We start from the raw sequence: 23,415 nt of genomic DNA on the forward strand, positions 1-23,415 counted from the left end.
ATTAACTCCTCCCTTTCTAAGGGATCATTGTCATCAGCATAAAAACCTGCTGTAATGCCTCCCATTTGAAAGATGAAACCAGGGGCGCCTAGGTGGCTCAGTTGATTAAGTGTGTGCCTTCAGCTGAGGTCATGACCCTAGGGTCTTGGGAATCGAGCCCTGTGTCGGGCTCCCTGCTCACTGGCAGTCTGCTTTTCCCTCTCCCTCCCTGGCTCATGCTCTCTCTCCCACCCCCCTCAAATAAATAAAGAAAATCTTAAAAAAAAAAAAAATTAAAAGATGAAACCAACCCCCCGCCCCCAATTCTGCCGTTCCCTCCAACAGAGTCCCATTCTCTGCTCCCCTTTATAAGCAGTACTTTTGGGAAGAGTGGCCTATTCTTTCTCCTTTTCTTCACTTTAAAAAAAAGACTTATTCTTTTTTTTTTTTTTTTTTTTTATTAATAACGATTTTTTATTATATTATGTTAGTCACCATACAGTACATCCCCGGTTTTCGATGTAAGGCTCGATGATTCATTAGTTGTGTATAACACCCAGTGCACCATGCAATATGTGCCCTCCTTACTACCCATCACCGGTCTATCCCATTCCCCCACCCCCCTCCCCTCTGTAGCCCTCAGTTTGTTTCTCATAGTCCATAGTCTCTCATGTTTCATTCCCCCTTCTGATTACCCCCCCTTTCTTTATCCCTTTCTTCCCCTACTGATCATTCTAGTTCTTATGTTCCATAGATGAGAGAAATCATATGATAGTTGTCTTTCTCTGCTTGACTTATTTCACTAAGCATTATCTCCTCCAGTGCTGTCCATGTTGTAGCAAATGTTGAGAACTCATTCTTTCTGATTGCTGAGTAATATTCCATTGTATATATGGACCACAACTTCTTAATCCAGTCATCTGTTGCAGGGCATCTCGGCTCCTTCCACGATTTAGCTATTGTGGACATTGCTGCTATGAACATTGGGGTGCATATGGCCCTTCTCTTCACTACGAAAAAAAAGACTTATTCTAATCAGGCTTTCTTCCTCACCACCCTACCAGAGTCTTTGTTGTGACCTTCATGTTACTGCACTCAGCAGTTAGTTTTCAGTCCCCATCTTAGCCGACATTTTAGCCACATTTGACAATGTGGCAGATGAACACTTTTTTTTCTCCCCAATTTTGTTACGATATAGTATGTATACAGACGTATAAAATGTATCATTTAGAAAATGATTTAAAAATTACATGCAGTCACTACCCTTTTTAAGAAACAACATTGTTAGCTTCTCAGAAAGTATCTGTTTATCTCTCCACATCACCTCCCCACCCCATAACTACTAACCATTCCTGACTTGTTGATCATCATTTCCTTGATTTTCTTTTTATCTTTCCCACCTGTGTATGCTTTCCTAAACAATTTGATATTGCCTAGAATTTTATAGAAAGGGAATCAAACTAAGTTTAATCTTCTGTGATTGGCTTCTTTCTCTCCAGCATTGTTTGGGGGAATACATTCATATTGCTGCATATAGCTAATGTTTATTCATTTTAGTAGCTACATAGTTTCCATTATGAATGTACTACAACTTATCCATCTACTTTTGCAGGATATTTGGAGTCTTTTCATTTTTTAGCATCCACCTGTAATATTGCTGTGAGCATTTTTATATGTGCCTCCTGGGGTGTATATCCAGGATTCACTGTGGGCTAGTATATGATCTAGTAAATAGTTATATATATCGGTTTATACTTTGACCAGCAGTGTATGAAAGTTCCTGGTGCCCTATATTCCTCAGCAGCATTTGTCATTGTCACACACTTTTTCTGACATGAAATACTGCTTCTCATTTGACTTGTAGGTCATTACTTTCTCTTGTTTTTTCTAGCCACATGGTCCTCTCCTAAGCTTTGTTGGCTTTCCCCCATCTTCCTGATTTCTGAATAGAGTGTCCCAGGGTGCAATCCTCAGACTATTTATTTTTATTTACACCCACTCTTTAGGTGACTTCATCTAGTCCCTTGTCATGAAATATATATATATATATCTACTGCCAGCACTAGCTATCAGCCTCTGACTGCAGACCTAGATATCCAAAGACCTCCGCAGTGTCTCCACATGGATGTCTAAGAGACACCTCAAACCTTAGATGTCTAAAATCCAAATTCCTGTCCTTTAACCCTCCCTCTGATCTGCTCCTTCCATAGTTTTATCCCTGTCCCAGTAGTTGGAAACTGTGTGCTCAGGTCAGACGCCTTCACCCTTGAGTCCTCTCACTCTGATACAGACCAACAGCAAATCCTGTCTGTTTTACTTTCAAAATATGTCCAGAACTCAGCTATTTCCTTAGCTCCTTCACTGCTGTCATCCTGGCCTACACTGTCATCTACTCTTACCTGGATTATTGCAGTTGTCTTTCCTATCTGGTCTTCCTACTTCTGCCCTTGCCCCTGTTGTCTGTTCTCAGCAAAGCTGTAGTTCTTTTTTTTTTTTTTTCTTCTTAACTTTTTATCTGGAAGTAATTATAGATTCACAGGAAGTTGCAGAGATAGTACAGAAAGGTCGCATGTTCCCTTCACCCAGTTTCTCCCAGGTTACATCTTATGTAACTATAGTACACTATCAAAACCAAGAAATTGATATTGATACATTTTTTGCCATTTTTATCACATGTGTAGATTTGTGTAACCAGCGTCATAATCAAGATGCAGAACTATTTCATTACCACCAAGATCTTTCTCGTTTTGCCCCTTTAGCCAAACCCACTCCACTCCCTAGAGCCATACCTAAGCCCTGGAGATCATGCATTTTTCTCCATCTCTATGATTTTGTTATTTCAAGGATTTTATATAAATGGAGTTACACTGCATGTGATCTTTTGAGAGTCATCCCTCCCGTCCACCCCCCCCCCCCCCAGCCCAGCATAATTCCCTTGTGGTCTGTCCAGGTTGTTGTGTGTGTCAGTAGTTCATTCCTTTTTATTCTTGAGTAGTATTCTATGGCATGGATGAGCCAGAATTGGTTTAACCCTGCACCTATTGTAGGACATCTTGTTTGTTTCCAGTTTTGGGCTATTACAAATAAAGCTGCTACAATCAGTCTTGTGTAGGTTTTTGTGAACAGTACACGAATCCTTTGTTGTAATGTTTTGTCAAGTTTTGGCTCTAAGATTATGCTGGCCTTATAAAGTGAGCTGGAAAGTGTCCCTTCTTTTTCTGCTCCTTGGAAGAATTTGTGTAAAATTGATGCTATTTCTTCCTTAAATATTTGGAAGAATTTATCAGCAAAGCCTTTTGGGCATGTGGTTTTCTTTATGGGAAGGTTTTATTTATTTTTTTTTTTTAAAGATTTTATTTATTTATCTGACAGAGATAGAGACAGCCAGCGAGAGAGGGAACACAAGCAGGGGGAGTGGGAGAGGAAGAAGCAGGCTCATAGCGGAGGAGCCCGATGTGGGACTCGATCCCGGAACGCCGGGATCACGCCCTGAGCTGAAGGCAGACGCTTAACCGCTGTGCCACCCAGGCGCCCCCTATGGGAAGGTTTTAAATTATGTATCTAATTTCCTTAATTGGGAAAGGGGTGTTATCTTGCCAGAGTTTTGGTAAATTATGTTTTCTTAGGAATTTGTGCCTTTTTTTTTTTTTTTTTTTAAAGATTTTATTTATTTATTTGACAGAGATGGAGACAGCCAGCGAGAGAGGGAACACAGCAGGGGGAGTGGGAGAGGAAGAAGCAGGCTCACAGCGGAGGAGCCTGATGTGGGACTCGATCCCGGTACGCCGGGATCACGCCCTGAGCCGAAGGCAGACGCTTTAACGACTGCGCTACCCAGGCGCCCCGGAATTTGTGCCTTTTACCCAAATTTAAAAACAGTTTATAAGATCTTATTTTTTTTATTGTCTGCAGTATCTTTAGTGATGTGCTCTTGTGTACATTTTGTACTTCCTTTTTTCCCTGATCACTCTCGTTAGAGGTTTATCAGTTTTATGAGTCTTTTCAAAAAAATCAACTTTGGGGGCACCTGGGTGGCTCAGTCGGCTGAGCATCTGACTCTTGGTTTCGGCTCAGGTCGTGATCTCCAGGTTGTGAGATCAAGCCCCAGTCAGGCTCTGTGCTCAGTATGGTATCTCCTTGAGATTCTCTCCCTCTCCCCCTCCCTCTGCTTTGCACCCATATACACTCTCTAAAATAAATAAATAAATCTTTTTAAAAACTCAACTTTGGCTTTGCTGATCGCTGATCGTCTTCTAGTATATGCTTATATTCTATTTCATTGATCTGTGCTCCTATCCTTTGTTTTTCCTCAAGACCTTCTTTGGGTTTAATTTGCTGTTTTTTTTTTTTTTTTTCTTTTTTTAACTTTTTGAGGTAGCTGAATACATTATTAATCTCTTTTGGTCTCTTATTATATATACTACTGAGGCTATAAATTTTCCATTTTAAGCCCAGATTTATGTGCATTACACTCTTTTTTTTTTTTTAGATTTATTTATTTTAGAGTGTGTGAGAGTGTAGGGGGAGGGGCAGAGGGAGAGAGAGAATCTCAAGCAGACTCCCCACTGAGTACAGAGCAGATGCAGGGCTTGATCTCAAGACCCTGAGATCTTGACCTGAGCAGAAATCAAGAGTCGGAAACTTAACCAACTGAGCCACCCAGGTGCCCCACATTACACTTTTTTTTTTTCCAAGATTATTTACTTGAGAGAGTGAGAGCGAAGAGAGAGCACAGAGGGAAAAGGAGAAGCAGACTCCTCACTGAGCATGGAGCCTGATGTGGGGCTTCATTCCAGGACCCCAAGATCATGATCTGAGCTGAAGGCAGATGCCCAACCGACTGAGCCATCCAGGCGCCCATACACTCTTTTGACTTGAGTATTTTCATTCTTGCTTAGTTAAAACTAGTTTTTGTTTTCCCTTTCTAATCAGCTCTTTGACACATGAGCCATTTAGATGTCACCGCTTCATTTCCAGACGAATGAGGATTATCATCTCTTTATTTTTGAGTTCTTGCTTATTCTGAGATCTGAGAACATACTTTATATGATTTCTGTCCTTTGATATTTCTTGAGACTTATAACCCTCTACGTGGTTTTTGTAAATGATTCATACTCTGAAAAAAATATGTATATTCTACAGTTGGTGGTCAGAATGCTCTTTATATGCCAAGCCACGTTTGTTTATTGTGTTGTTCAAATCTTATATACCTGTACTGTATTTTTTGTTTACTTGTACGTCACTTCCTCTCTATCGTGGATTGTCTGTTTCTGCTTGGAGGTCTGCCAGTTTTTAATTTATACTGTGCTTTTTCATTTCTAGAATTTTGGCTCTTTTATAGTTTCAGATTTTCTGCCAGAAATTCTTCTTGTCTTTTTATTTTTTAAGCATTCTAATCATTCTTTCTAATAAAGTGTGTTTTTGAAAGCTGAATCATTTGGGTCCCTTTTGGGTCTATTTCTGTTGTCTGCTCTATCCCTTGATTTTTGATCACAATATTGTTTTCTTATGTACTTAGTTATTTATGAGTGCTGGAGACTTTAAATGAACAGTTGTAGAGAATTTAAAACCTAGAGTAATGATATCTTTGGAGGATTTACATTTGTTTCTGGGCAGTGGATTTGGTGATCCTGGATCATTTGAATGCAGTTAAGCATTAAGATGGGCTTGAGTCCCTGTGAGATCCAGACTGTTTCTAGTTTATTTACTTCTAGTATATGACATTGCAGAGGCCCAGCCCCCAGTGTGGGGGACTCAACAGGCCTTCTTTGCTTGGTGAACTTAAGATTTTGACCCCTGAGTCCTGAGTGCCTGCTAGAAGTTACTCTGTCCAGTTCTTAGTGGCTTCTCCTGGATTTGGAAGATGAACCTATGGGAAATAGGGCCTCTAGTGTAGGGTTTCCATTATCTCCCAGATATTGACTCCACGGTTCTTTAGTGTCCAGGAATAGATATTTTTTCTACATTTTGCCCAGCTTTTCTAATTGCTTTTCTCAGGAAGGCTTTTTGAATTTGCTTACTTTCTTATACTGGATAGTGAGACTTAAATATTATGTAAAAGTTCCTCTGGTGAACTGGTGGCAGCTAGGGTTGGCAGATACTGCCCCTCCTCATCTTCTATAATTATTCCCCTTCTTGTTTAGGCTACTCCAACCACTCAGGCCTTTATGGTGTTTTTTTAGCATGTTCCTATCTTAAGACCTTTGTATTTGCTGTTTTCTCTGCCTGGGGTTCTTCCCCAAATTGCTGAATGGCTCACTCTGTTATTTTCATCAGGTCTTTATCAGCGGGTCACCTTATCTGTGATACCTCTCTGACCCTGCCGATGAGCACCACATGTAAAATAGCAACACCTCCACCCCCTCAAGCCTCTTACTTTTCTCCCATTTTGCTGACCATCGTATGACATATAATTAGTTTCCACCACTATGCGTAAACTCTTTGAGACATTGTTTTGTTCCATTACATGTCCAGCACCTAAAATTGTCCCACTCAATTAGGGGCACCTGGGTGGCTCAGTTGGTTGAGTGTGTCTGACTCTTGATTTGGGCTCAGGTCATGATCTCAGGGTCATGAGATCAAGCCCTTCACTGGGCTCTGCGCTGGGAGTGGGGCCTGCTTAAGATTCTCTCTCTCTCTCTCCCTTTCTCCCTCCCTCCCCACTTGCTCACTGTCTTAGAACAACAACAAAAAATAATAATAAAATAAAATGCTTAATTAATATATTCCTGAATGAATATGAGAATGAAGTTATGACAAAACTATAGGCTTCATAGGAACTTGTGAGGATTAAATAAGTTAATACATTTAAGTGAAGACATTTACAGTTAAGGTATTAAGCACAGTGCCAGGCATATGGTAAACACTCACATATTGTTTTTCAAAATTGTTGCCTCTCCAATGATCACTTCTCATTTCTAGATATTATAGAGATTGAAAACGACTTGCTTTTTTTTCTCGCCTTACCATTACGACTAACACCAGATTTTACAACCCTGGGGCTGGGATGGTAGAATGAAGCTTAATCCATGGAACCCTCTTTATGTAGATGCAGGATTTAGAGAATAGATCTGTGTTTAAGCCAGCTTGTGATTTGCAGGCAATCAGGAAGCAGCTTTTAATGTAACTTAATGAGTTGGAGAGTGATTGAATAGACATCATTCCTTTTTAACTTTTATACTTTTATCTCCTAAGAACTCCATTCTGGGAGACTGGCACACTCACAGTTTTATGTAATGCAAGTGAAATACGATACTAAGCAGATATAAGCAAATACTGTTTTTGTTGAAGAGAACATCAAAATTGATTGACCTGAGTGGTAAGTATTGACTCAAGCAAATGCTGAAGTCAGTGTTTACCACAAGGGACAGTAAATCTTGATGATCAGAGAATATATAGTTATCTCAGTATTATTACAGAGTTTCACTAGAAGTATCCGGAAATCTTGTGGAATGAATCTCTTGAGTATAACTTTCCTTTTGGAAAAACCCAAGAACGAACTTTTAAGTTGAAGACACAAAGTTCTTTGAAGTCCTTACACATCTTGATGAGCTTTTCCCTGATTGTTTTTAACTTGGACAGCCAAGTTCCTCCCTTGTGCCTGCCAGTGTTATTAGCTAGCTGCTGTATTCAAGAAATTGATAATCAGTTCAGTTAGTTTTTGTTCCATACCCATTATATCGTTTATAAGTCTTATGTTAGATAGTTTATAAGATACAAGTCAAGGGGAAAGTATCTTTGATGTTCATCAAGTTTAGTAGAAGTACAAGATCTCTATATTTGAAATAGGCAATGGCACAAGACTACACATGATACTTTGTTTCCGATAACATAGAAATTCTTTTAGAAAGTTGAGATGAGAGAAGAGGAAAGTTGAAGAAGATGAACTGTAAATAAGCTCTTTTTTTTTTAAGTTTTTATTTTAATTCCAGTTAGTTAATTTACAGTGTTGTCTTAGGTATAAAGTATAATGATTCAGCAAGTGGTGCTCGTCATGACAAGTGCACTCCTTAATCCCCATCATATATTTACTCAACCCCTCATCCCCCCCAACCCTTTCTGGTAACCATCAGTTTGTTCCCTATAATTAAGAGTCTATTTCTTAATCTGTCTCTCTCTTTTTTTCCCCCTTTGCTCGTTTGTTTTCTTTCTTAAATTCCACATAAGAGTGAAATCATATGGTATTTGTCTTTCTCTGACTTATTTCACTTAGCATTATACTTTCTAGCTCCACCCATGTCACTGCAAATGGCAAGACATCATTCTTTTTTATGACTGAATAATATTCCAAAATATATTTATAATAAAGAATGAGTATATGTATATATATTCACACACATATGCACACCACATCTTTATCCATTCATCTATTGATGGACACTTGGGTTGCTTCCATATCTTGGCTGTTGTAAATAATGCTGCTGTGAACATCAGGGTGCATGTATCCCTTTGAATTAATGTTTCTGTATTCTTTGGGTAACCCAAGTAGCATGCCTGCTGGATCATAGGGTAGTTCTACATTTATAACTTTTTGAAGAACCTCCATACTGTTTTCCATAGTGGCTGCATGAGTTTGTATTCCCACCAGTGTTGCAGAGGGTTCCTTTTTCTCCACATCCTTACCAACACTTGTTGCTTCTTGTGTTTTTGATTTTAGCCATACTGGTAGGTGTGTGGTGATATCTCATTGTGGTTTTGATTTACATTTCCCTGATGTTGCGTGATGTTGAGAATCTTTTCATATGTCTGTTGGCCATGTATGTCTTCTTTGGAGAAATATCTTCTTTCCTTTTTTTTTTTTTTAAGTAATCTCTACACCCAACATGGGGCTTGAACTCACAACCCTGAGATCGAGTCGCATGCTCCACCGGCTGAGCTAATAGGCACCCCTGCCCATATTTAAATTGGATTATTTGGTTTTTGGGTGTTGAGTTGTGTTAGTTCTATATATATTTTGGATACTAACCCTTTATCGGATGTGTCATTTGCAAATATCTTCTCCCATTCCATAGGTTGCCTTTTAGTTTTGTTGATTGTTTCCTTTGCTGTGCAGAAGCTTTTTATTTTAGTGTAGTCCCAATATTTTGTTTTTGTTTCCCTTGCCTCAGGAGACATATCTAGAAAAAAGTTGCTATGGCTGATGTCAAAGAGGTTATTGCCTGTGTTCTCGTTTAGGGTTTTTGTGGCTTAAAGTCTCACATTTAGGTCTTTGATCCATTTTGAATTTATTTTTATGTATAGTGTAAGAAAGTGGTTCGTTTCTTTCTTTTGCATGTGGCTGTTCAGTTTTCCCAACACCATTTGTTGAAGAGACTGTCCTTTTCCCATTGTATATTCTTTCCTGCTTTGTTGAAGATTAATTGACCATATAGTTGTGGGTTTATTTCCGGGTTTTCTATTCTGTTCCATTGATCTGTGTGTTTATTTTTGTGCCAGTACCACATTATTTTGATTATGTAAATAAAATCTTGAGTAGTATTTGAGTAGGCAGACAAAAGAATGGTTTGTAGTATGAGAAGTAGAGTTCCAAAAGCATAAGAATTTAATATGTGGGCTTAAAAAATTTATACAAATAATAAATGTTAAATTATAGACATATCTGAAAAGACAAAAATAAATCCTTGCCACAGAGATAACTACCTTTAACATTTTGATATATATCTTTGTAGACTTTTTCCTGTTCATGTGTATAGAGCTGAGAAAAATGCAGAGATATTTGTGCAAATGTTTTTCAGTGCATATGAATAAATAGGAAAATAAATATTGATATAAAGGGATAGTATTAAATTGTTTCATAAAGAGTCATTTAAAAATTTTTGATATTTTAAGATTATATATATGGTAATTTAATTGATCAGAGAAAGTACTATGGTCTTTGTGATTCCTAAGATTTTCCTTCCTGAACATATTAGATACATTTGGTAGAATAGGTAGACACATTGTTTTGACTAATAATGAATCTCTTAAATTTTTTTAGGTGCTGGGTCTTCAGCTCTGAAGAGGCCATTTGAGGATGGATTAGGGGATGATAAAGATCCCAATAAGAAGATGAAACGAAACTTAAGGAAAAGTATATAAAATCTTTATTCTTAGAGATGAGATTTGTAGTCTCAGGAAAATAAAAATTACAAAGTGTGATGAATTTGGTTGATCTGAATTGGAGTTTTAAGAATATATGTTAACGGAGAAATGGATGATTGGATAGCTTTCTTTTGTTTTTCGTCTTCATTGCTTCAGATATGTTAGTGTTGACAAGCTAAAATTGATGCTGTACATCTAGTACTTCATATCCCTGGTACAGCGATGTTGTATAGTTAAAGTGATTTTAGAATTACTTATGAAGTAAAATTAATTTGTATATGTGTTTTCAAATTCTTGTTTTTTTTAAAACCTGGTGAATTTATAGTGGTCACTCAGAAGCTACAGCTGCATAGATTAAGAGCAAAATGGTTTAATTTCTGATCTCATTGTTTTGTTTTGTTTTGTTTTTGTTTTAAACAGTTCTGGATAGTAAAGCAATAGACCTTATGAATGCACTAATGAGGCTAAATCAGATCAGGCCTGGGCTTCAGTATAAGCTCTTGTCTCAGTCTGGCCCTGTCCACGCCCCAGTCTTCACAATGTCTGTAGATGTGGATGGTACAACATATGAAGCCTCAGGGCCATCCAAGAAAACAGCAAAACTTCATGTAGCAGTGAAGGTACAGTATTGCTTTTATTTAATTTAACAGGGCTTTGTTATTTTATGTTGTAAATAAGGTGCTTATTTTTCTAAAATAAATTAACAGAACTTTTTAAGATTTTAATGACAGTGACGCAAAAATTTTTGTCACCTCTGGATTACAGAATTTTTCCTTTTTGGTTATAAAATAATATGTGTTGATTATACAAAATTTGGAAAATGCAGAGAAAAGTAAAGACATAAAAAATATGGGGCAGATTAATAATTATATGTAGTATGTTTGTTTAGGTTGAGCTCATAGGGTATATGTAATTTATCCTTTTTTTTTCATTTACTATGTCATCAGTGTTTTCTCATGTTATTAAAATCTTCACAAATAATTTTTAATTGCTGTATGATTAACGTGACATGGATATACTATTATTTGTTTAGACTTTTTACTATCATTGAATATTTTGCTATTTGCAAATTTTTCGGTCATAAATAAATTTAGTTATTATCTTTGTGCATATGGTGCCTTTTCTGTATTCAAGAGTATTTCTATAGGGAATAAGGTCCAGGATTGAACCAACCAATCATGCATGTAGTTTTGTAGAAAGTCCCTAAATCCTGGAATTTTTCCATGAGTACATTTGCCCTCTTGTAGACAAATGCGAAAATCTCAAAGATCATGTAGAATAAAGATCAATTTTAATTTAAGAAAAGTTCTGTTATGTAACAGTATGGCATAAGACAGAATTGGTTTGTTTTCATGATCTTTCCATTTTGCAAATATTAATAATATAGATGTAAACATTATCCTAGACTCTGAGTATATAGCAGGGAACAAAACAAAGCCCTTAGCCTCCTGGAGCCTATATTCTAGTGTAGAAAAGATTAGAGCCAGACAACAAATATACAAATGAATAAATTATAAGGCAGGTAGTAATAAGCACAATGTAGGAAAATAATAACAACTGTAAACATATGAAACATTTATGTTGTGTCTCGTTTACAAAAGGGGTACCTCAAGTATGATGAAGTAGTATGAGTTAAAATGAGGCAGAAAATTGAAGAGCGAGGGGAAGAAATCCATGTTTAAAGCTAAAAATACAGTTCAATAACTTAGCTGTAATGTATGCTGAGGATGAGTCACAGATTTAGATCTCAGTTCTCTAGCATCTGACTCAAGAAGCTTGTGAAATATCCCTTCACTGTGACGTAAGAACAGACCGTCGATTTTAAGAGTCATAGTTGTTTTGGTATAGAGGTCAAGTGGGCATTCTCCTTGAGTGGGTCTTCATAAAAAAGGATCACAGTGACATCCTTTAACATCATGTGTGATGCAGTGACAGTTTGTGGGTTGTTACAATTGCCTTTAACACAAACTAGTGGCCTCATAGCAACTTGTAATTCAGTAAAATTTGGGGAGTAAGAACAGTGGCAGATTTTGTAATATGACAGGATTTAGATGCTATTTGTTCTCATAATTACTGTTATCATTTTGGTATGTAGTTTTCCAAGCCTTTTTTTTTTTTTTAGACCTGCAATTCCAAAATCCAGAAAACACTAAAAATGAAAAATATTTCCCGAAGTTTGATGCAGACTCACTTGATGGGAAAACCTGAATTGATGTAGAACTACGTTTAGTCTTTATTATTCCATTTAGTGTGAATATTTTATATGTTTCTTTGCACAAGCATGGGGTAGCCCCTGAACTCACCTAGGGGTTTGGAAAATATATAGTAAATATTTTGTATTAGCTTTCTAAATTCTGAAAAACTATGAATTCTCAAAATAATCTGGCCCCAAGCATTTTAGATAAGGAATGGTGGGACCTACTTAGTGGGTATACAAAATATATAATTAAAACAAGTATTATTTTTGTTCATCCAAGAATATGAGTTTTTTTTTATAGTTATCACAAAGATGGTTCTCCTTTTTAGTGATGGCCTAATGTTTTTTTATTATCAATCTACTGTAATGTAACTGATCCTTTTAGATGTAGATGCTTCCATTTGGTTGCTTTACATCTTTTTTTTTTTTTTTTTTAAAGATTTTTATTTATTTATTTGACAGAGAGAGACAGCCAGCGAGAGAGGGAACACAAGCAGGGGGAGTGGGAGAGGAAGAAGCAGGCTCCCAGCAGAGGAGCCTGATGTGGGGCTCGATCCCAGATCGCCGGGATCACGCCCTGAGCCGAAGGCAGACGCTTAACCGCTGTGCCACCCAGGCGCCCCTGCTTTACATCTTTTTAAACTAGTCTAATTATCCCTTAAGATATATTCTAGGGGCACCTGGCTGGCTCTGTTGGTAGAACGTACGACTCTTGATCTTGGGGTCCTGAGTTCAAGCCCCATGTTGGATGTAGAGCTTACATTAAAAAAACAACAGAAAAAAGTGAAGATATATTCTAGAGATGATATTTCTAGATCAAGAAAAGGGCACATTTGAATGATCCATTAATTCATTAAATATGTATTGGGCCTCCTGTTATATGCCAGGCATATATATATATATATATATATATATATATATATATATATATATAGCCAAATTGACATCTATATACAACAAGTTTCAGGTTCTGTTTTACAAATGAATTTGAGAGTGTTTTATATCTAACCTGTGTTGATGAAAGTAAGTCCCACTAGATAAAAGTCCTTAGATTCCTTACTCAGTAGCTTGGTAGGAGTCTGTACCTGTTAAAACACATCACACCAGAGAATCAAATCAAAACAAAATATGAAAAAGCGGTTCCTGCCACAGGAGCCCGGCCAGCCAGCAGCAGGCACCCTAAAGTGATGGAGATCAATTGCCAATCTTTTCTTTCCTTTTCCAGCTCTTTTTCCTGACAGTCCCTCACAAAGAACATAATCAGCCATATTCCATGAAAAGAATCTTAGTCATTGTGGGGAAAAGGTCAGCTAGAAGAGAGAGGACAGGGAGTGAAGGCTCTTTGGAGAGTTCTTGCAGCCATCAGCTCTCCACCATCCGTAAGCCATGGATAAGACTTTCTTTTGAGTGGAGAGCTATAGAGTAGAGTATGTTTTCATGTGTTTTCTTTTCACTTTTGTCCTGTCGTCTTTGAGGTTATCCGCTTTCCCAGCCTCAACTGCCTTCTGGGGGGAAGAAAAAGTAATGGTTACATTGAATTTCCCAGTCACCTTGTTTCCAGGAATAATCTTGTGATTTTTCAGCCCAGTTGATGTGTTTATTAGATTTGATTTATTTGCCAAACACTTGAGACTCACTTTTTTGGTGTATCAATTTTTTGGCTTCAATATTGATTCCAAGCAAACTTTGGTTCTAGAGGTCTGAGAACTCATTACCTTTTTTTTTTTTTTTAACTTTTATAGCATATACTAGTTAATCTCATGTGTTCATAGGAAAATGACTTAATTTGACATTTTTTTGTTAGTTGGGCTGTATTGCAAATACACTATATCCTTTGAGATTATCAGTTTTATAAAGTATAGTATAGTGAAATATGTTGCTATAATAACAAGTAAATAAATGAATATGATATGTGAGAAAAGCACAGAGAGAAATGGTGTTAAATAATTCACACCAGACTTATTTTGTCTATGTTAAATTGGGAAATGCTGCGTGTCTTTAGTTTTTATTGGAATAAATCAAATTTATTTGTGACTCTTGACTTTTGACTTGAAGCCTGTATTAGCTAGTGTTCATTCCAGACTGATAACTGTTTTCTCAGAGATGAGATTTTTCAGGGAGAGCATATTTACAGGACTCAAACAGTAGAGAAGGTGTTTTCTTTATAAAATATTGACAAGGATAAACCAAGTGATGTAACATACTTAGTCTTACAGTACTACCTGAGAACTTCTAAAACCTAAGATATTGAAAAGAGGTTCTTGGCTTTCTTCCAGGGATTACAAAGAATTAATTTATGATTTGAAATGTTCAACAGAATGCCAGTTTCCATATGAATTGGGTGAATTAATTTCAAATTCTCTTGGTACAGAGTTATACTTATGTCCATCCAGTGTTTCAGATGTACTATTTTATTTATATTGGCAGAATCCATTATAGACGATGCCATTGGGCTGCCTGGTCTCTCATTCGTGGGACTATCATAACGGTTTTTTGAGACACCTATTAAGTATAGTTGGGATCGTAAAGAAATATGGCATTGCTTTTACGCTCCAGCAACCTAATGCATTAGTCAAAAGCTGAAACAAATATAGAGATGTTTAGGAACCTATCTCCATATATTTTGATATAAACCTTTAAATTAGTAGATGACAGTGCAACATTAGCCTGTTTGGAAAGAGGCTTATAAAAATGCCAGTGAATATATTTTCTTATAAACATCTAAAATGCAGTATAAGCTGGCAGGAGATAGTAAAAGCCATGCTTGTATGTGTGTATGCTCATGGGCACGTGCAAGCCCCCAAAGACACACACACACACACACACACACACACACACACACACACACACGCTGTTCAGAAAACTTTATTTTAAAAAAGATAGGAAATGCTAGGCATTGAATGGTAATATAGGAAGAATGGACATCGGAGGAAGCCATAACATAACTATGCCTTGAGGGGCAGGGACAGATATATATTTCTTCAAATTAAATGTATTTCTTTCATCCTTTATTTAAACCTAAATACTTTGAGGATGTTTTTCCCATTCTCCGTGGTGAAAGAAACTCTAGTAGTTAACTTAGTTTAACCAAGGATTTGATATGTAGGTTTTAGCACCCTCTTGCTCTTCCAGCAAGGTGTTTCATGGATTCAGATGTTATGGATTTGAAACTTGTTTTCAGTATTTCATCTCTTCTCTGTGGTCTCTGATGTTTGAATAAAACTGAATCTTAATGTAATTTGTACAGGTATTACAAGCAATGGGATACCCAACGGGCTTTGATGCAGATATTGAATGTATGAGTTCCGATGAAAAATCAGATAATGAGGGCAAAAACGAAACAGTGTCTTCAAACTCAAGCAATAATACTGGAAATTCTACAACTGAAACCTCCAGTACCTTAGAGGTATATTTATATACTTTTTTTCCTTAGAGAAAAAGGACTGCATGTAGATTGTAGAAAATTTGAGAGATGTGGAAAAGTATAAATAAGAAAATCTTAAGCATATACAAATGTATATATTCCACAGGCAGCCATTATTAATATTTTGGTTTATTTCCATCCAGTCTTTTTTCTGGCAGTCATATTTTCATGCAGTTTTGCCACTTGTTTTTTTTCACTTAAAAAAAAAACCCTGTAAACATAACTGTATAATGCACAACACATGTATGTATCCTAATTTAATTAGCATTTTCCTTTTGCTGGCCATAGAAGTTCCTTCCTGTATTTCACAGTTAAAATAATATCAACAACATCAGCTAAACTAAAGAGTGAAAAACCAGAAGGTCTCGCAGAGGAAATTTAGATTATTTGAAGTTTGTGCTGAGCTGTGGGAGGCAGTGGGTCATCATGGAGCCAGTCTAGCCTTGAGGAAGGTATAGCTTGATCTAGTATGTTCCTCAGACTCTGAATAAGTCCTAACGTATGAGCTTATTGCCACAGATAATAGAATGGGACAGAAATCTAAGTACTGAGTGTACACAGTGTTTTTGGGAATTCATGGGGCCCTTTTTTTTTTTATTGCATTCTGTGTAAGGAAAATGGGCTCTAAAGTAACAGCAAGAGGTTACATTAAGTTTTTAAAATTTTTTTTTCATTTGTGGGAAATGACTATTTATCAAAGACTTAGTGGACCATAATTTTTTCAGTCTATAAACCTTTTGTAGTGCCTGCTTACTGCCAGATGCTGCAGACATTGTGTCCAGAGCCTCAAAATGTTCTCAGGCTAGAAGCACAAAAGACATATCCATAACTAATTATAATGTAATGTGATCAGTACCAAGATGGCAAAGTGAACATAATATTGTAAAGTCTCAAAAGAGGAAGTGATTAGGAAACTTAGACACCTGTAAAATCAAAGACAGTAAAATGTGAGTGAAGTTTCAGGTGATGAGTAAGATTTTGCTATGTGGAGAAGAGGTGGAAAGGAGGCATTTTGGATCAAAGGACTAAGAGGTATAATGACCTAGAGTCGTGAAAGTACATGTTTGAGAGGTGCCAGGTGGGCCAGTGTGGAGGGACAGATGGAGGCTGAGGCCTGTGGAAGCCTCGTCTGACTCTTCGTTTGGTACTGTGGGAGCCTGGCACCTGGCTTTTCAGAGGACCACTCATTCATAGGTGATAGTCACAGGCAGGGCAAGATGTTTTGCTGGTGGTGGTATAAATACTTAGAGAAGAAAGAGCTCATTAATTATGAGACTCCGACTGTTAGGTTCAGGGGAATTAGGGAGAGAGAGCGGTGTGGGCTGTACTAATAGCAGCCACATGCGTGTGTGGTGCTTTTGGTAGGAATACGTCTATGCTTTGTTTCTATGTAATGTAGTAATGGCATGGGGGAAGGGGGAAGACAGCCCTTATTCTTCATTTAAAATTAAAATATTAAGATACAAATATTTGAGTGTCTTGACTCATTTTTATAAAAGTGATTTCAGATTTGGAAAGCAGAGCATGATTACCATAGACCTAGTTTCACAAAGTACTCATTACCTTTTAAAGATGGAAACTGGAGATTCGCTTTGAAATTTTAAAAAATGTAGATTACAAAAACTTCAGGAAGTGAGTTTTTTTTTTTTTTTATTGCAGAAGACCCAGGCATGTTTTATTAAACTTGTCTTGAAAAGTCCAATGTTTCATTTTTTTCCTACAGCATTAACCACTTACCAAATCATCATAGAATAGTTTGTTAAGAGAATCTTGCTGTTGCTGTCCATTGGGTTTGTATACATAATAGTTGTTTGGGGCATTCATTTCTTCTTCTTTTTTTTAAAGATTTTATTTATATATTTGCGGGGCTGGGTGGGGGAGAGAGAGAGAGAGCGCCCGCGCCTGAGCAGGGGGGAGGGGCAGAGGGAGACAGAAGCTGACTTACAGCTGAGCATAGAGCTCCATCCCAGGAGCCGGGGATCCTGACCAGAGCTGAAGGCAGACACTTAACCTACTGAGCCACCCAGGTGCCCCTGGGGCATTCATTTCTTTGTTCGGCATTTCTTGAGCAATTGCTATGGTAGAATTACAGCCATGATCTCTAACGTCAAAAAGTGCTCGATCTTTGGGTCTGTCCTTTCTCAAAAATTATAGGTGCAGTATTTTGTGGTTTGTTTTATTTTTGGTGCCGCACTCTCTCTTCATTTGAGGCTTCACACTCTTACATGAATTATTTTTTTTCTTACTCTAGTCTTAATCCTTCCTTGAGTCAGTTCTTTCTGCCACTCCTGGCATGATTTTTCTACAACACAAGTCTAATCATGAGTTTTCTAGATTAAAGTCTCTCCGTGGCTTCCTGTAGTTCCTGATAGAGTCAAAGCTCATTTGCATGGCATGCAAAGTCCTTTATGAATTGGCGCCATCAAGGGCGTTCCTAGTCAGGGCCTGCCTTCCTGTGCTCACTCCCTTATACAGCCAAACTGCCCTTCTCGCCATTTCCCAAACAGATGTTCTTTGCTTCTCTTGGACCTTTCCGTGGCTGTTTCCTCTGTCTCAAATGCCCTTCTCCTTTGTTTCCACCTTATCATGATCTGGTGCTTACCTCTCTAAGGTTTAAGGTCAGGTTCACATGTCACTTGCAGGAAAACTCTCCTGATTGCCCTAGAAAACAGTTGCTTCTTCTGTATTTCCATAACATACATCTGTTCTATAATATGTACTGTTTTACAGTGATTATGTCTATCCCTGCCACTATACTCTAGCTCTTTTGAGCAGGGAGTGACTGCTTTTATTCTTATTTTTAAATTTCAGAATCCATAGTCTGTAGCCTACTGTTTTTACCTTAGGTGCCCTAAGTCTCTTCAGAGAGAACTGAGAGCTGTGTAGGAACATTTTCTTCCCATCTCCCTAATTGCAAATTATTTCTTCCTAACCCTAAAGAGGTGTCATGTGAATCTCAACTGTTCTGTCCACTTTGTTAGTCATTTAAAGTATTATTCTTAGATCATGAACACCGCAGAGCAGACCCTAGAGGGCCATGTAATGACAAGGCCACATTGCTCTTGAACAGTGCTGAGACAGCCCTACTTCAGGGGCAGGCTAGCTAGATGACTGACTGCCATGTTTATTGTTTATAGAGTTTCTATATCTCTGAAGATATTTTGTCATTTGTATATAGAGGTGATCACATCCTAGCCCCTAAATGCTTTGAAGTATAATTTTTGAGACTCTTTTCAATAGAAACGTAGTATAATTGTATTAATAAGAAATTTAATACTCTAAAATCTTACTTGGTTGAACCTCCTTTTAGGTAAGAACTCAGGGCCCTATCCTCACAGCAAGTGGCAAAAATCCCGTAATGGAGCTCAATGAAAAAAGAAGAGGTCTTAAGTATGAACTCATCTCGGAGACTGGTGGAAGCCATGACAAACGCTTTGTAATGGAGGTGTGTACCCAGATTCAAGCCAACCTTGCTTTCCTCTCAAAGACATAGGCTGTCCTGAGCTTATATGTAAAAAAGTTTTAGATTGAGTTAATTCTCGTGGCACTATTTGACTTCTGGTGTTTTCTGTGTTGTGATACATTTAAAGTAACACTACATAGAGGAATTGCATTGGATAATTGCAGAGTGTTGTTCTTGATTTTAGGTAGAAGTAGATGGACAGAAATTCAGAGGTGCAGGTCCAAATAAGAAAGTGGCAAAGGCAAGTGCAGCTTTAGCTGCCCTGGAGAAGCTGTTTTCTGGACCCAATGCAGCAAATAATAAGAAAAAGAAGATTATCCCTCAGGTATGAGTTAAGCATTAAACCTTTGTAATACTTTTGAAAAATATTACCAAAATTAAATTTCCTTTTCTGTCTTGGTGCCACTTTAGCTTTTTCTGAAGTCGTTTCTTTTTCTTGCATTTAGCATCCTTTTCTTTGGGTTAGATCATAAATACTGTAATATTCCCTGTTCTGGGGTCTTGGTAGGCAAATTATATATGAGAAAGAGGCTATTAGCATTATTTGGGGTCTTTCAGTCACTCTTGATGAGGTAGAGCGTTGAGGGATCTGAACTTTAATGAGATGTTAGCATATGTTTAGGGAAGCTGCCAAGAGGATAGGGGCTTACTTTCATCAGAGTCTGCAGAGGCACTTCCATTTCTTTTCCGGTTTTGTCCTTTTGCATTATTTTGTGTTTTCCTTTGGGGAAGGCACAGTAGAACTTGACCCTGTATTGCTTCTGTTCATTCCTGACAATGGGCATGTCAGTCCTGCTGAAGGCCCAGGACTGTAGCAAGGTCTTTAGAAAAGATGGCCTTCTAATTACATGCTTTTGGATAACAGATCCTTCTATCCATTCATTAATGCATTCAAATATATTTTCTAGTCATATACTACGTGCATGATTGAGGGGGCAAAAGAGAAACATTATTAAATATAAGACAGTTCTTTCCCTGGTGGAGAGTGCTGGTGCAGTAATGTCTGAATAGATTACGTGATAGAAACAAGTCAGTTAAAAACGTTTAGACTAATAGAAGGAAGCTTAGATTACTTAAGATTCTGAATGAAACAGTTTGTTTAGTTTCTTTTACATACACTGAGTACACTGGCAGAGGTAGAGTTGATCTTGTTTTATAGACGAGGAAACAAGACCCGAAGAGATACAGACAGTGCCCTGAGTACCGCAGCCAACTGATGGTAGGGTCTCTTTCAGCTAGGTTCTTCTCCTTCCAAAGACCGTGGGCATTCCATTGCATATTATAGCCATCATAGAAATTTGTCTTGTCTTGTACTTATTGTAATAAACATTGCTTACATTCTAGGATTCAGAATATAACCAAGGAAAACTTTTACTGAAATGAAATACAAATAAGGCGTTTAAATTGCACTGGTACACATGCGGAGAGAGAAGTGGCTTTATTTCCCTAAAACCTTCCAGAAAATGTGCTAAATTAGTAGAGAGATAATTGTCACCTTGTTTGTTTTGGTGCGTTTTTACCATGAGTTACATCTTGTATTGGGTCAGTTAATTTTAGTGTTAAAAAAGCGAGTACAGCTACTTATTAGGTAGTTAAGTTTGGTTCTAGTAGACATGAGCTCGATCTGTGTGGAGTCACTCTGCTGCCGCCAGATTGTTACTTCCTGACTACTTGGACTAAACTGTGTTAAAAAATTAAAAAAAAAAAAAAAAAGATGTCTACATGAGGTTCACCCATTTTTAGAAGTTTTCCATACTAGAGGATCTAAAACTCGTGTGTTCAATATGCTTGACAGCCAGGAGGCAGTCTATTTTGGATGTGTGGGTTGCCTTTTTTTTCAGCCAAATAGAAAATGCCTGTTCCCTGTGCATGATACATTTGACCTTGAAACTGTCTTCTCTCCAGTTATGCTAGTGGTAGAGGTACTCCCGTGAGGAATAAAAGATGATGGCTTTTCAGTGTGAGATAAATGCTCTGAATGTTTAAGCTGTTTGAGATATTGTTGACTTTATTCCACTGTGAGCTTTGAGGCTCTGCACCTTGGTTATAGGAGGGAATTCTGGTAGTTTTTAGTTTGAGTTTTTGTTGTGTCTTTATATTAGAAAAATGAGTGTAATGTTTCATTTAAAACTAGATATTCTTGATTTTCTTAAAATTTCAGTTTTGGAAAGAGATGTTCTGTTCATCCTTATCTAGTCTACTTTTCAGAGTTTGCTGTTCTCTCTACTGCTCTTTCTCCTCTGGAGTAAAACAAAGTGGTTATCATTATCCTTATTGTATAATTATTGTCTGTAGACATAGAGATTTGTGATTTTACCAGAGTCCCACAGTATTTTAGGGCAAGAGGGGACTTTAGAGGTATATTTATTTAATGATTGGTACACGTGTACACATACTCATATGGCAGAAGATATAGACTCAAAAGAAATCACGTGACCTTTCTGGAGTTCTCATTTTTGGTCTTCCTTCCTAGTTCTGTTTTTTGTTTTGTTTTGTTTTTTTAAACTCCACTCAGATTCACAGGTAATTATTGGTGGTTTGTTGGGTAGTTTTTGTCTGTGGGCGGAGAATTCAGTGGATTTCGAACCTAGGTATCAAGTGACTATAATTACTTTAGTCAGGCCGAAGATGTAATGGATGTAATTTGACTACTGAAATTTGTGTGTAGAAAATGAACTCTTTCTGAGTAACCCTCAAGTGAAAAGAAGAAGTTATTTGCATACTTTTATGTGCCCGAATATTCTTCAGAACAGCTTTGTAAGGTAGGTGTCATTTTTATTTTACAGATGATAAATGAAAGGTTCAAGGTCATAGACGACTCATTGACTCATCTACAGGCTCAAGTTTCTCACAGAGGTTGTGCATTAGAGAGATGATGGGATGTTAGTTCTTATTTCTTTCAGTAACGAAAATGTGTTATTTTTAACAGGCAAAGGGTGTTGTGAATACAGCTGTGTCTGCAGCAGTGCAAGCTGTTCGGGGCAGAGGAAGAGGAACTCTAACAAGGGGAGCTTTTGTTGGGGCTACAGCTGCTCCTGGCTACATAGCTCCAGGTAGAGTATAGCCTGTGAGAGGTCTGCCGCCTCTTCTGGGCCAGACTTTGAAGAACAGCATCTCCTTTATTTTCCAGGGTTATACACGGTCCCTGGAAACATAACACAGGTGTAAGATGGGTGTGCACAGAAATTCAAAAGAAGAGAATCTACAGAATGTCATAGGTTTTTTCCTGGAATGTGCTGAGTGACTGGGGGCGTCCTGGAGGGAGGTGACAGATGAGGAATATTGCACTTGGTGGAGGGGACATATTTTGACAATGAGGAAGCTAACAAATACTCCACAGTTCGAGAAGTGCGGACATGTGAGCAGGGTGCATTCAGCGGGGACATAGAGGGTGGTTGGGTCTAACAGGAGAGGAAAACTGCTGGTAAGAGACTCCCTCGTTTGGGTGAAGCCTAGCATTGGTAGCGTTTCTTTAAGTCAGTGTTTGGGATCCAGCAAAGGTCTACAGAAGTACAGAAAGAGGGAAAAAAAGGAAAACTTATTTATCCAGAGCTTACTATACAACAGATACTTTGGCATAAATGATTTCACTTAATTGTTTTTTAATCTTTACAGTGTTTCCTCAAGTAGAAATTATTTCCATTTCCTGGGTGAGAGAACTAAGGTTTCGCGGGAGAAGGCAACTAGCTCAGTCTGAGACATGTAGCAAACAGCAGAGCAGAAATTTGAATGTAGGTGTTTGCAGTTCTAGAGTTTATATTCTTTTCATTTCACCACATGGCTTGACGGAGATGGGAAAAGATGCCCTCCCTCTGCCTTCTGTTCTAATACTTACATCATTTCAGCAGTAGATGTAGAGCTGTCTCATTAAAGTTAAGTCGTCTGCCATGTTGAACGTATGGAACTTTTCACTTAGCAAGTAGACTGCTTATAATTGTTGATCGAGATGAAATTGTCATAAGGATTGGATCTTATCCCATCATTATTTTTTGTAATATTGCTAAGAAATTCACTCAGATGGTGTGTATGTGTGTGTTTCCTCCCTCCCTCCCTCCCTCCCTCCCTCTCTCTCTTTCTTTTTTAGGAAAGAGTTAGAATAGGCTATTTGGGAAGTTCTGTGGATGATGTGGTTTTGGAATTATACTTGTAGGAGTTGATCCTAGTAGGGGCAGAGCTCAAAGATGTGTTATATAATGAATATATTCTCTCATTGAAATAAGATGGGCTTGCTTTGGGATTTTACTGTCATGCAGCTTATGATCTAAAGGTGAG

General features: G+C 37.7%; 1 protein-coding gene and 1 long non-coding RNA gene across 6 annotated transcripts in view; both read left to right on the plus strand.

The window, feature by feature from the left end:
• The window catches only part of STRBP (spermatid perinuclear RNA binding protein), a 94,999-nt gene that overhangs the window by 50,072 nt on the left and 21,512 nt on the right, over positions 1 to 23,415 (plus strand). For all 5 annotated transcript variants that reach the window (XR_015727311.1, XR_015727312.1, XM_087869388.1 and 2 more), the window contains exons 11-16: positions 9,956 to 10,048; positions 10,480 to 10,679; positions 15,504 to 15,662; positions 18,991 to 19,125; positions 19,328 to 19,468; positions 22,073 to 22,196. Coding sequence is in view for 3 of the 5 variants with exons in the window: in XM_087869388.1 (XP_087725514.1) it covers positions 9,956 to 10,048; positions 10,480 to 10,679; positions 15,504 to 15,662; positions 18,991 to 19,125; positions 19,328 to 19,468; positions 22,073 to 22,196 (852 nt within the window). In the remaining 2 variants the exon portion in view is untranslated. The remainder of the gene's footprint in view (positions 1 to 9,955; positions 10,049 to 10,479; positions 10,680 to 15,503; positions 15,663 to 18,990; positions 19,126 to 19,327; positions 19,469 to 22,072; positions 22,197 to 23,415) is intronic.
• LOC148108557 (uncharacterized) lies at positions 1,001 to 7,891 on the plus strand. Its single transcript, XR_015727313.1, has 2 exons — positions 1,001 to 3,303; positions 3,525 to 7,891. It is a non-coding gene; the product is annotated as an uncharacterized LOC148108557 (long non-coding RNA).

The sequence above is a fragment of the Ursus americanus genome, chromosome 18 (genome assembly GCF_024610735.1).
Source record: "Ursus americanus isolate L20-20 chromosome 18, mUrsAme1.1.p, whole genome shotgun sequence".
Lineage (NCBI taxonomy): Eukaryota > Metazoa > Chordata > Mammalia > Carnivora > Ursidae > Ursus > Ursus americanus.